The 13,157-nt window shown below is 40.8% G+C and overlaps 1 protein-coding gene across 1 annotated transcript in view; it reads left to right on the top strand.

The window, feature by feature from the left end:
* Positions 1–375: 375 nt before the first annotated feature.
* LOC141271720 (uncharacterized) overlaps positions 376–13,157 on the top strand; it is a 152,239-nt gene continuing 139,457 nt past the window's right edge. Inside the window, exons 1-3 of the mRNA XM_073681816.1 lie at positions 376–450; positions 534–657; positions 741–838. Coding sequence (XP_073537917.1) covers positions 427–450; positions 534–657; positions 741–838 — 246 coding nt within the window. The 5' untranslated portion in view covers positions 376–426. The remainder of the gene's footprint in view (positions 451–533; positions 658–740; positions 839–13,157) is intronic.

Raw genomic sequence — 13,157 nt, 5'->3', positions numbered from 1 at the left:
CAGGTCCCTACAATATCGAATCCTCTCAGTGAAGATCTTCTATATAAGAGAATTTTCCTGATTTATCCATCAAAGATGGATATGGACAGAGACAAGATGGCGGAGAGGATATTCCACCTCACCCTGGAGATCCTCTTCCGGATTACTGGAGAGGTGAGAGATTCTGATGACGTCACATTACATCATTCTTATCAGATGGACAGAACTGGAGAGGTGAGGACTCTGGAAATGTCTGGAGGGAGATTTATTAATGTGTCTCTCCATAACCAGGATTACACAGTAGTGAAGAAAACCTCTAGTGAGCGCTGTCAGGTCCCTGTGTCTGAGGGATGGGAAAGACCCCTGAGCCCAATCACAGGGCCTCCACCTCACCCCCTGATACATGAGGACATCAATGACCAGAAGATCCTAGAACTCGTCTACAAGATGATTGAGCTGCTGACTGGAGAGGTGACACTGCTAGGAATGCTGGGACATTATACAGTAACGCTATGAAGGGAACGGGGGGATGACGGTATCATTGTATGTGTCAGGTTCCTATAAGGTGTCAGGATGTCGCTGTCTATTTCTCCATGGAGGAGTGGGAGTATTTAGAAGGACACAAAGATCTGTACAAGGACGTCATGATGGAGGTTCCCCAGCCCCTCACATCACCAGGTAATAGACGGGACTAAATACACACGGCCTATAATTATCTGTATGTAAAGAATGAATTCAGTCCCTGTATGTGTTTCCTCCAGATCTATCCAGTAAGAGGACAACACCAGAGAGATGTCCCCGTCCTCTTCTTCCACAGGACTGTAAACAAGAAGATCCCAATGTTCCTCAGGATCATCAGGTAGATGGAGAGAAGGTGTCATGAGATCTCCCCTATGATGTGTAGACGGCTGTGAAGGTCTTGTGCTCAGTCTTGTTTTATCCACCAGTATTATATGTTTTATACTTGTGTAATGAGAATGGTGGAGATGGCAGGATTACAGCTGATCATAGATGGGACTTCTCCATCTGTCTGTGACTTTTACAATATTTCTTTCAGGGTGAAGATCTGACCCATATTAATACTACAGAGACATATGTGAGCGGTGATGAGCGGTGTAAAGAGGAGATTCCTACATATGACTACCCAGGTGAGTAGTAACCACTAAACGTAGAGAAGTCACAGCTTCTTCTCAGTCACCGGCTGTGGCTGCTTTATCACTGGTGTAGTCCGGCCGTATCACAATCGTATGATCACCATTTTGCCTCTAGATCACAACATTCTCCTCCATCCAAAACTGTTCAAATGAATTTGGGCATTGAAAATCCTTTTCTAGAGACCTTAAAACCTGGAGGATCCACCTACCCCCTTTGATTAGACTCCTACCTGCGGACTCTTAACTGCCCAGATCTGTAAATTAGAAAGCTAAATGACAGCGTACATAGAATGTGCTGACAAGTTAGAAAATTACTTGAAGAAAAATACGATGGGACTGTAAGATAAAGCGGAGGGTAATGATGGTGTTGGCTTCCTAGAACCCTGATATCTTATTGGATGAATCTACCTTCTCTCCCTTCTGTGCCGCTGAATGTGCTCATATGGTCCCTACAAGACCAGGTCCAGTCTTTCTGGACAAACTTCACTTTTATGATCGACAACATTAAATGTGCAGTGAGGGACAAGTGTGAATTTTTGTACAATAACAGCAGAGTTTCCCTTTATCCTGACTTTACAATATCTTTTAAAACCAATTAACTTCAAACAGGATTGCGATAAACTATACAGAAAACATTACCATGTGCCATGATATATCTCTAAGCTGTGCGTGGCTGATGGCTATAATATACATCTATTCACACCTGCAGGAGATGTGTTGGCATGGCTCGAGCCCTGGTTTCATGGATTCACTCAACGTCATAAATTCCATTATATTTTCAATCCTAAGGAATTCAGATTACTGCATAATCTCTCCTGAAATAGGGGCGCAAATACTTTCTCTACTCTTCTGGTTAGCACTTATCTTTGCTCCTCTGGTCCACCACAAATGAGTACAACTCCTATTTAGTGTTGGAGTTCTTCTCCCAAACATAAATTGTTTTTGGGGATGTTACATATATTTTTATTCTTGTATTTTTTTTACATGTTCCTTCTGTATGATAGTTTATTTGTGGCGGGATCGGGCTCACTTATGTGAGTCTGTAACTACCTAGTAGTTAGTTACAGACTGAAGTTTGTTTTTTTTTACTGAAGAAGACTGTTCAGCTTGATCATTTGAGCCAGTGTGTGGCAATCTGTCACAAAGACAGGGATCGTCGATCAGTGTGCTGCCTACCTGGCTCTCGAGTCCGGCACATCGCTGATCGGGTTGACAGATTACTGGGAGGGGCTGGTGAGGACCCAGCAGTCATGGTGCACATTGGCAAAAAATGACAAAGTTAGAGGTAGGTCGAAGGTCCTTAAAGATGATTTCAGGGAATTCGGCTGCAAACTTAAAGCAAGGACCTCCAAGGTGGTATTCTCTGAAATACTACCTGTACCACGTGCCACGCCAGAGAGGCAACGGGAGATTAGGGAGATAAATAAGTGGCTCAGGAACTGGTGTAGGAAGGAGAGGTTTGGGTTCCTGGAGAACTGGGCTGACTTCTCAGTTGGCTACAGATTCTACGCTAGGGACGGGTTGCACCTCAATGGGGAGGGTGCAGCTGTGCTGGGGGAGAAAATGGCTAAAAGGTTGGAGGAGTGTTTAAACTAGGGATTGGGGGGGGGTATTCATTTTATAGGTGGAGAAGATTGTGCCCAGGTCACTATCTGCACTAATAAGGAAATTGGGGGTGGGGTTAGAACAGTCAATATAGTAAGAAGGAATAGAGGTACAGAAAGATACATAAAATGCATGTACACTAATGCCAGAAGCCTCACCAACAAAATGGAGGAATTAGAATTAATTTTGTTGGAAAATAATTATGACATGGTGGGGATATCTGAGACATGGCAGGACGAGAGCCATGACTGGGCAGTTACTTTACAGGGCTATAGTCTGTTCAGAAATGACCGTACAAACAATCGAAGGGGGGTGTGTGTTTATATGTAAAATCATCCTTAAAACCCATCTTGCGGGAGAATATATGTGAATCTAATGAAAATGTAGAGTCCCTGTGGGTGGAGATAAAGGGTGGGGGAAAAATAATAAATTACTGATAGGGGTTAGTTATAAGTCTCCAAAAATAATGGAAGCAGCGGAGAATATCCTCATAAAGCAAATAGATGAAGCAGCGACTCAAGGAGAAGTCATTTTTATGGGGGACTTCAACTACCCTGAAATACACTGGGGAACAGACACCTGTAGTTCAAGCAAAGGTAATAGGTTTTTGACAACTTTGAGAGACAATTACCTTTCACAACTGGTTCAGGACCCAACAAGAAGGGGGGCACTGCTAGACCTAATATTAACCAACAGACCAGACCGCATATCAAATATACGAGTTGGGGGTCACTTGGCTAATAGTAATCACAAAATAATACGCTTTCATGTATCCTTTGATAAGATGTGTAGTAGCTGGGTTACAAGGACACTAAACTTCAGGAAGGCAAATTTCCAACGTTTGAGAGATGATTTTAGTGCAATAAACTGGGACGATATCCTGAGACATAAAACTACACAAAACAAATGGGAGACATTTATTAACATCCTGAATAGGACCTGTGCACAATATATACCCCTTGGGAATAAACATGCTAGAAATAGGAGGAAACCACTATGGCTAAATAGAGCTGTAAGGGGCGCAATAAGTGACAAAAAGAAAGCATTTAGAGAACTAAAGCAAGTAGGTAGTGATGAGGCATTAAATAAATATAGAAAATTAAATAAATTATGTAAAAAACAAATCAAGGCAGCAAAGATTGAGACAGAGAGACTCATTGCCAGAGAAAGTAAAAATAACCCCAAAATATTCTTTAGCTACATAAATAGTAAAAAACTAAAAAATGATAGTGTTGGCCCCCTTAAAAATAGTCTGGGTGAAATGGTGGATGAGGAAAAAGCCAATATGCTAAATGATTTTTTTTCAACCGTATTTACACAAGAAAATCGCATGACAGAAAACATGATTAGTGATAACAAAAATTCTCCATTAAATGTCACTTGCTTAACCCAGCAGGAAGTACGCCGGCGTCTAAAAATCACTAAAGCTGACAAATCCCCGGGCCCGGATGGGATACCCCCGCGAGTACTGCAGGAATTAAGTAACATCATAGATAGACCATTATTTTTAATCTTTAAAGATTCCATAATAACAGGGTCAGTACCACAGGACTGGCGTATAGCAAATGTGGTGCCAATATTCAAAAAGGGGACAAAAACTGAACTTGGAAATTATAGGCCAGTAAGCTTAACCTCTACTGTGGGTAAAGTCCTGGAGGGTTTCCTAAGAGATTCTATACTAGAGTATCTGAAGAAGAATAACCTCATGACCCAATATCAACATGGGTTTACGAGGACTGTTCCTGTCAGACTAATCTGATCAGTTTTTATGAGGAGGCAAGTTCCGGACTGGACCGAGGAAATGCAGTGGATGTTGTGTATATGGACTTTTCAAAAGCTTTTGATACGGTTCCACACAAAAGGTTGATACATATATTTTCCCCTATCCCCATTGTTCTAATTTTATGTATGTGGGTTAAGAACTGGCTCAGTGATCGGAAACAAAGGGTGGTTATTAATGGAACGAACTCAGGCTTGGTCTCAGTTAACAGTGGGGTACCACAGGGGTCAGTATTGGGCCAGCTTCTTTTTAACATATTTATTAATGACCTTTTAGGGGTCATACAGAGTAGTATTTCAATATTTGCAGATGACACACATTTAGTGGGTTCTTCTCACTATAGTAATGCAAAATAAATGGATACTAAATGTGGTTTGGGCACACTGCAAAGCTCAGAAGCGAGGGGGAGATTTGACTTTGGGAGAGCAAATTTTGATGGATTGGTTTATGAAAACAAAGTTGCTTTTCAGGAGCCTTTGAGCCACTAATAATGTGGAAACCTCTGGTTTTCCATTGACAGATGATGGACCTGAGTGGGGACTTGTTTTTTGTGAGATGAGTAGAAGTTTTTATTGGTATTATTTTCGCCTACATAACATTTTTTGGCTTTTTATTCCATATTTGGGAGACAGGATGAACAAACAGTTGAACACCACGGTTTACTGGTTCATCCTATGAGGTTTTCTGTTAGACTGTGAAAGGTCATTTTGTTGGTGAATAATTCAATAGTTTTACATAAGTTGCCATTTTTACAGTTTGAGCAGAAATGTTAAAAAGTATATATAATTCGAGGATATTTTATTCAAAATATAATAATTGGTTTTATTCTTGGCAGATGACTGTACCAGGAGATCAGAGGGACAGGAGATTTTTAAATCGGATGATCTTGAGATCCCTCAGGATACAATTGAAGTGAATGCCATTACTCCAGATATACCATCATCCATTCACAGCAAAGATCTGTCATCTAATCCTTTGAAACAGGTCTTGTCTTCTGATTCATTACCAACTACTAAGGAAAATCAAAGTCGCAAAATAAGCATTAAAAAACAGATTACTCCTAATTCAAAGAAGCCATTTTCACATTCAGAATATGGAAATAGTTTTTGCCTCGAAAAGTCTTTTCTTAAACATCAAAGCATTCACACATCAGAGAATAGATTTTTTGGTTTCAAGTGTGGGAAATTTTTTAACCAGAAATCAAATCTTGTTAATCACCAGAGAAGTCACACTGGGGAGAAGCCATTTTGTTGTTCAGAATGTGGAAAATGTTTTACAGAGAAATCAGGTTTTATTGCACATCAGAGAACTCACACGGGGGAGAAGCCATTTTCCTGTTCTGAATGTGGGAAATGTTTTAACCAGACATCAGTTTTGGTCAATCACCAGAAAACTCACACAGGGGAGAAGCCTTTTTCATGTTCAGAATGTGGAAAATGTTTTAAACAGAAAGTGCATCTTGATAACCACCAGAAAACTCACACAGGAGAGAAGCCATTTTCTTGTTCAGAATGTGGAAAATGTTTTACATTTAAATCAAGTTTTATCAGACATCAGAGAACTCACACAGGAGAGAAGCCCTTTTCCTGTTCTGAATGTGGGAAATGTTTTAACCAGACATCAGTTTTGGTCAATCACCAGAGAACTCACACAGGGGAAAAGCCTTTTTCCTGTTCAGAATGTGGGAAATGTTTTACCCGTAAAGCGATTCTTAATAACCACCAGAGAACCCACACAGGGTTGATGCCTTTTTCATGTTCAGAATGTGGGAAATGTTTTAATCAGAAATCAGATGTTGTTATACATCAGAGAACGCACACAGGGGAGAAGCCTTTTTTCTGTTCAGAATGTGGAAAATGTTTTAAGCAGAAATCAGATCTGGTTAAGCACGAGAGAAGTCACACAGGGGAGAAGCCTTTTTCCTGTTCAGAATGTGGAAAATGTTTTGTGAAGAAATTCTTACTTCTTCGTCACCAATGTACTCACACAGGCGAGAAGCCATTTTCATGTTCTTAATGTGGGAAATGTTTTACACAGAAATCAACTCTTAATAAACTTCAGAGAACTCACAAAGGGGAGAAGCCTTTTTCATTTTTAACTGAAAATTGTATCTTCTTAAAGGGGTTTTCCACTACTAGGACAACCATTTCTCATTCCTCATGTTTGGCCTTGTTAAAATAAAAACACTCATACGCACCTCCCATTCTGGCGCTGTTCCATTAGTGTCACAACTCCCGTTCCCGGGGCTCACACAAGATTGTTACATCACGCAATCCTGCTCTCAATCAACGCTGCCTTTGGACATATTGAGCATCAACAGGAAGGACATGGCCTGGACAAAGCATCAAGAAGAATGCACACACTGAAAGCACTCTCTTCAGACTGTATTCCTGGGGGAATTATAAGCAATTTACAGCCTCCAACATGATGTCTGATATGGGAAAAAAAGAAGAGATCAGAGGTTAATCTGAGGTCCTCCACCTCTGTCAGCATGTCTGGTATGCAGCGTTTCTTATGGAAGGTCTTATCTTCCTGCTCCAGAGCTATTACTGCCTCACCTCAGCGTGGAAAAAGAAGCAGTCTTAACCCTCATGATGCCAGACAGCTCCAGCCTGTAAGTCCTGCACCAACTTCTCTCTTAATGTAGGCCTCACAGGAAAACAGCTCCACAAATCTCCCTGTACCCTCACCAAAGCCCACATACTGAGCAGTGCTTGCTTCACAGGGAAATTTACCCCCCCAGCCACAGAGGTTCTGATATGGGGAACTCCATAATTGATTTGTATTTCATATTTTGCGTCTATCCCTACTAAACAAGAGATAGATCAATATATACAAAGGCTGGAGACCACATACAAAACTGAAATACATTCCCTCACTTCTTTCCTGTCACAGCTTACTGATAAGTTAAAGAGATTAGAGGCTGATGTCTACAAGATGTGGACCATCCAAATGCTCATAAACAAATAGTCTATTTAATTTGGTTGATGACCATGAAAATCACAATAATATCTGGATAAGGGGTGTACATGAAAGCATCAATGCACAAGCAATCATGCCAACACTATTGACATTAATCAATAATATCCTTGGTGACCCTATTGACGAGGAGATGGAGACCGACAGGGTGCATCATACATTAGGCAATCATGGCCCAGATCCTGAGCATCCAAGGGACATTCTCTGTCACATACATTTTTTTCAATGTAAGAGGCCGTTGTGAGGAAAGCTGAGGAGTTGGGACCTGGTGATTTTCAATGGAAAACGTATACAATCGATCATAGATCTATCCTGAATGACACTTGCTAAAAGAAGGGTATTGAAACCACAACTTGATGCTCTATTGAAAAATGGCCTGATGTACTCCTGTGGTACGCTTTGCAGCTGCAGGTCCAAAAAAATGGAACATTGTATACTTTGAAAGATCAAAGTGACGAGACCTTTCTGTGATGTCCTGGACGTTCCCAGAATCCATATATCTGACTGGCCACCTGCTCCACCATTGCCACAGAGTGTTCCAGCACGTCACAGAAGGCGTTCAATGGATCAGGAACTTGATGGCGATGCAGCCAGATGGGAAAGGAACCTGCCAATCATATGAGCTCCTGAAATTAATCTTGTCTTCCCTGATGAGAGACAGTTTACCGATGCTTACTTATTTCTTTAAGCATATAATTAGATATTTCTAAATAGAGCATTAGGTGCCACTCTTCCACTATATAGAATGTCTAAGTTCATATAAGATCTTAGACCGGCATATAAGTTGAGTTCACATGATACTACTGTAATATCAGGCTATATTACTTTACTCGCTATATATTCCATGGTTCCCCCTAAAAGAAAGCCTGGGACTGAAGGTTGGACTTACGCCTGTAAAGACAACCCCCAGTTAGGGACTTGCATTGGGATCTGCTTGTTTCGCAATTTCCTACTGTTTTGATATATTCATAATCTATACTTCTTAGACGCTGAGAGGTAGATGTTACTATCTACCGTCTATACTTCTTCTTTTCTCTTAATCTTTCTCTCTTCCATTCCCCCTTTTTTTCATATAATATGGCACAACTCAAAACTTGTTCATTGAATGTCAGAGGACTTAATGTTCCAGAGAAAGGAGCTCAAGTGTTTTATCGTAGGCATAAACAGCACGTACATTTTCTCTTTCTTCAGGAGTCACACTTTAGAGGCGATCATATACTGTACCTCAGATTACTAATAGATATTATTCATCTTGGCGTCCCAGAAAAATGCAGTTTTGAAGTCTAAGGTGCTGAGTATAGGCCGCCACAGATCACTGATGCATACTATTGTAGAAACACTGTCTGACACGGAGAGGAGGTATGTGTTTGTTAAGATCTCCGTCTACTCCAAAATTTTGACTTTGACAAACTTCTATCTTCCTAATTGTGACCTAATTAAGACATGCTGTCATTACTTAAACAAACTAAAACATTTTGTGGAGGATCTTATCATCATTGGAGGTGACTTTAATTTTGTGTAGGGCCCTTCTTTAGACGCATCCCTGGACCAGAGTCACCAACCTAAATCACCCAAAAGCTTTGCTAATTGTGCTCCGGTCTCTCCTACTGGTTGATGTCTGGAGGATACTACATCCAGATGTAAAGGATTATACGTATTATTCTCCTTTACACAATACGTATAGCCGTAAAGACTTTTCCTTAATTATCCATCACTTGCTTACGTGGCAACCTACATCTCTGATAGTGACTGCTATATGGTCAGATCATGGTCCTGTAATCTGACTATACCTGACTCCACCAAGGCTTCAGCTGTGGGAACTTAAATGATAATCTGCTCAAAGTCCGTGTGCCCACTATGCGTTTTTTAAGCATTTCCGCAGCGACAATTCCGCTGCAGAAACGCTTAAAAAACGCTTGGTAGAAAGTCTGCCATGTTCCCCAATTATCATTGCGGAAAAATCCGCAGCACTACCAATTATTTTGTGGAATCGCAGCGTTTTTGCCACCATTGACTTGCATTGGACCGCATGACATCTGCATCTGCACATGCGGATTCAATGTGCGGATGGTACCGGGGTTTGGAGAAGAGGAGAAACTCCTCCAGACCCGGGTACCATAGTACCTGTAAAATAAAAAATATACATTATACTTACCTTTTGATGGCCCCCGGTCTCCATAGCGATCCATCCTGGCTTGCCGGCAGCTCGCGGTGGACTAAAAGGACCTGCGTTGACGTCATTTAGTCATGTGACGGGTCACTCGACCGCATAAGTATATGCATGTGATAAACACTTCACTTCCGCTTGTCCCTGGCAGGTAAAACGCATGTGCAATCCGCATGCATTTTTTTCTGCCAGGGAGATGCAGAAACGCTCAGGAAAAATCCGGAGCATTTCTGCATCGTGGGCACATCTCCTTCAAATATATGAGCAAGATGAAACTGCCTTACCTTTTCAATGGGAAGCACTGAAATGCATCCTCAGAGGTATAATAATAAAACATGGATCCAGGCTAAAAAAAGAGAGAGCAGCTAAAGTCTCCTATTTGCTCGAGCGGCCTGCACATGTGCCTTCTTGAGCAGGGGGACCTTTCAGGCATTGCAGGATTTTAAACCTTTAAGGCGTAATGTGTTACCAATGGTTTTCTTGGTGACTGTGGTCCCAGCTGCCTTGAGATCATTAACAAGTTTCCCCTGTGTAGTTTTAGGCTATGTGCCCACGATGCAGAAATGAAGCAGAAAATTTCTGCAGCATTTCTGCATCTCCCTGGCAGAAAAAACGCATGCAGATTGTGCATGCGTTTTTCCTGCAGAATACATGCGGAATACATGCAGATCCACATGCGGATTCACATGCGTTTCCGCATGCAGATTGGAAACAGCATGGATTTATACAGTGTGAACCGTAAAAATAAAATAAAGCTATACTCACCCCCGATGCCCCGGCGTGGCTGCAGCGCTGCTTCCTGGCTGGTTCCTGGCTGCCGGCATATCGCGAGACACAGCGGTGAAGGGCCTGCGGTCACATGACTGTGACGTCACCGAAGGTCCTTCAGCGCTGCCGGCATGCAGAGAGAAGCCTTCGGAAAGGTGAGTATAAACTTTATTATTTTATTCTTTTTTTACAGGTTCAATGGTACCCAGGTCTGGATGAGAGTCTCCTCTCCTCCAGAACTGGGTACCATCCGCACATAGAGACGCATACAATCCGCTTGTACAAATGTGCAGACGCGCATTGTATGCGTCTCAATGCAAGTCAATGGCGGCCATTCCGCTGCGCTTCCGCAAAATTAAATGACATGCTGCGGATTTTTGTACGCAGCATAAACGCTGCGGAAAAATCCGCAGCATGTGCATAGAACATGCGGAATCCCCTTGGGGACCATGGGTGTGGATTACCTAGCGTTTCACAAGCGTTTATGCTGCGGAAATTCCGCAGCATAAACGCTTGAAAAACGCTACATGGGCACCCAGCCTTAGGCTAATCTCTCACCTTCCTCATGATCGAGGATAGCCCACGAGGTGAGATTTTGCATGGTGCCCCAGATCGATGTCGATTGACAGTCATTTTGTATTTCTTCCATTTTCTTACTATTGCACCAACAGTTGTCTCCTTCTCACCCAGCATCATACTTATGGTTTTGTAGCCCATTCCAGCTTTCTGCAGGTCTATGATCTTGTCGCTGACATCCTTAGAAAGCTCTTTGGTCTTGCCCATGTTTTAGAGGTTAGAGTGTGATTGATTAATTGAGTCTGTGGACAGGAGTCTTTTATACAGGTGTAAGACAGCTGTCTTTCATGCAGGTAACGAGTTGATTAGGAGCATCTAACTGGTCGGTAGGAGCCAGAACTCATAATTGTTAGTAGGGAATCAAATACTTATTTCTCACTGCAAAATGCAAATAAATTTATCTAATTTATACAATGTGATTTTCTTAATTATTTTTGGATATTCTATCTCTCAATGTTAAAATTAACCTACCCTTAAAATTATAGACTGTTCATGTCTTTGTCAGTGGGCAAACTTACAAAAACAGCAGGGGATCAAATAATTATTTTCTCCATTGTACTTATGGAAGGAACCAAGTGGAAGCTTCCATTCTCAGTAACTAGATATGGGGCCTCTTCGAGAAAGTGACTTAAAATGTTGTACACTAAAGTTAATATATAAGGCGTCGGATAGGGGTAAAAATATTCTGGGGATTGGAAAGTACACAAACTATACTCCTTTATGGCACAACTATAACTTACCAGAGCTACATAAACTAAATAATATTAGTGAGTGGGAGGATATGGGTATATGTTTGGTGTCACAACTCCTGAGGGATGGATTATTCAAGAACTTTGAACAAATAAAGGCAGATTTTTACTTTCCACATAGGGTGTTTTATCAATACCTGCAAATACGTCATGCGTATAGTACACAACTTAGAATAAACGCCATACTGATTAATAGACATCACGCATTAGATACCATTACTACATCGTTGGATACAAAAGGTCTAATATCCCTTATTTATAGGCAGTTACTGGCCCTACATTTGGATAAATATCCTTTGATGGTTAAGACAAAATGGGAGGAGGATGTGGGTCTCTTATCTGAGGAGCAATGGGTGAAATACTGGATTTGACACCTAAACTTTCCTTGTCTGAGTCACAAAGATTGTCCCGAATTCTTCTCATTCATAGGGTATATAGATCCCCAAGTATTTTATTTAAAATTTGAATTCGAACGTATGACACATGTCCTAGATGTGATCAAAAGGACGCCCACCTGATGCATATGATGTTGAAATATTGGCGACTACTGGAAGGGGGTGATCGCTCTTGTACTATCTGTATTTGGGATACAACTTCAGTTGGAACCTAAAATCTGTATCCTAGGACTCCTGGGAGAAGACGTAGACCCAGACTCCATATGGCAATAGATAGCTCAAGAATATTATTCCAAGCCAGAAAGTTGTTGGCACTACATTGGATAGACAATTCTCCCCAAACGATAACAGAACTAAAATCCAGGATAAATAATACTATATATTTGGAAATATTTAATATAATATCTTATATTAAAATGAACGCTCTTAAGAAATCCATACACCTATGGAAGCAATAGTTAAATACCCCAGATATTGCTTCAGAAAACCTCAGAAATATTATACTGGACTGTTTGTCCATTTCCTTATAGTAAACCGTGAGCTTTTTACTTATATCCAAAGTGTCAGCAAATAATCATAGTCTCAGTCCACACAATTGCCCCTTCTTAGATATATTCTTTTTCTTTTGATGTCTCAATAGGGAAAAAAATAAGCCGTCAGGAAGTATTCAGATATTTCTATACAAATGTAAAATTACTGTTCCAAAACATTGTACTATAGAGCGATATTGGGATTTATATCATTGTAAACCGGTTCTTGTATTGTTTACTGGTTTTTATTTCTTTTTATTGTTTTTCTCACAATGTTTGTATAAGAAAAACAAAATATTGGTAATTCTTTGTTTTGTTCAATAAAAACAATCTGATTGTAAAAAGAAAGGAGTGAAGGTCTTAAATAGATCAAACGTATTCAAAATACCAAGATCACATGTGAAGGTACTCTTACGAATTCACAGATAAATGTGGTCACCCATTGGCAAGAAGGTTCCAACAACACATGTAAAGG

The sequence above is a fragment of the Phyllobates terribilis genome, unplaced genomic scaffold, assembly GCF_046119375.1.
Source record: "Phyllobates terribilis strain yellow unplaced genomic scaffold, ASM4611937v1 Scaffold_5__5_contigs__length_657084704, whole genome shotgun sequence".
Lineage (NCBI taxonomy): Eukaryota > Metazoa > Chordata > Amphibia > Anura > Dendrobatidae > Phyllobates > Phyllobates terribilis.
The sequence above is the reverse complement of the archived record's forward strand: the minus strand, read 5'-3'. Positions and strand labels throughout refer to the sequence as shown.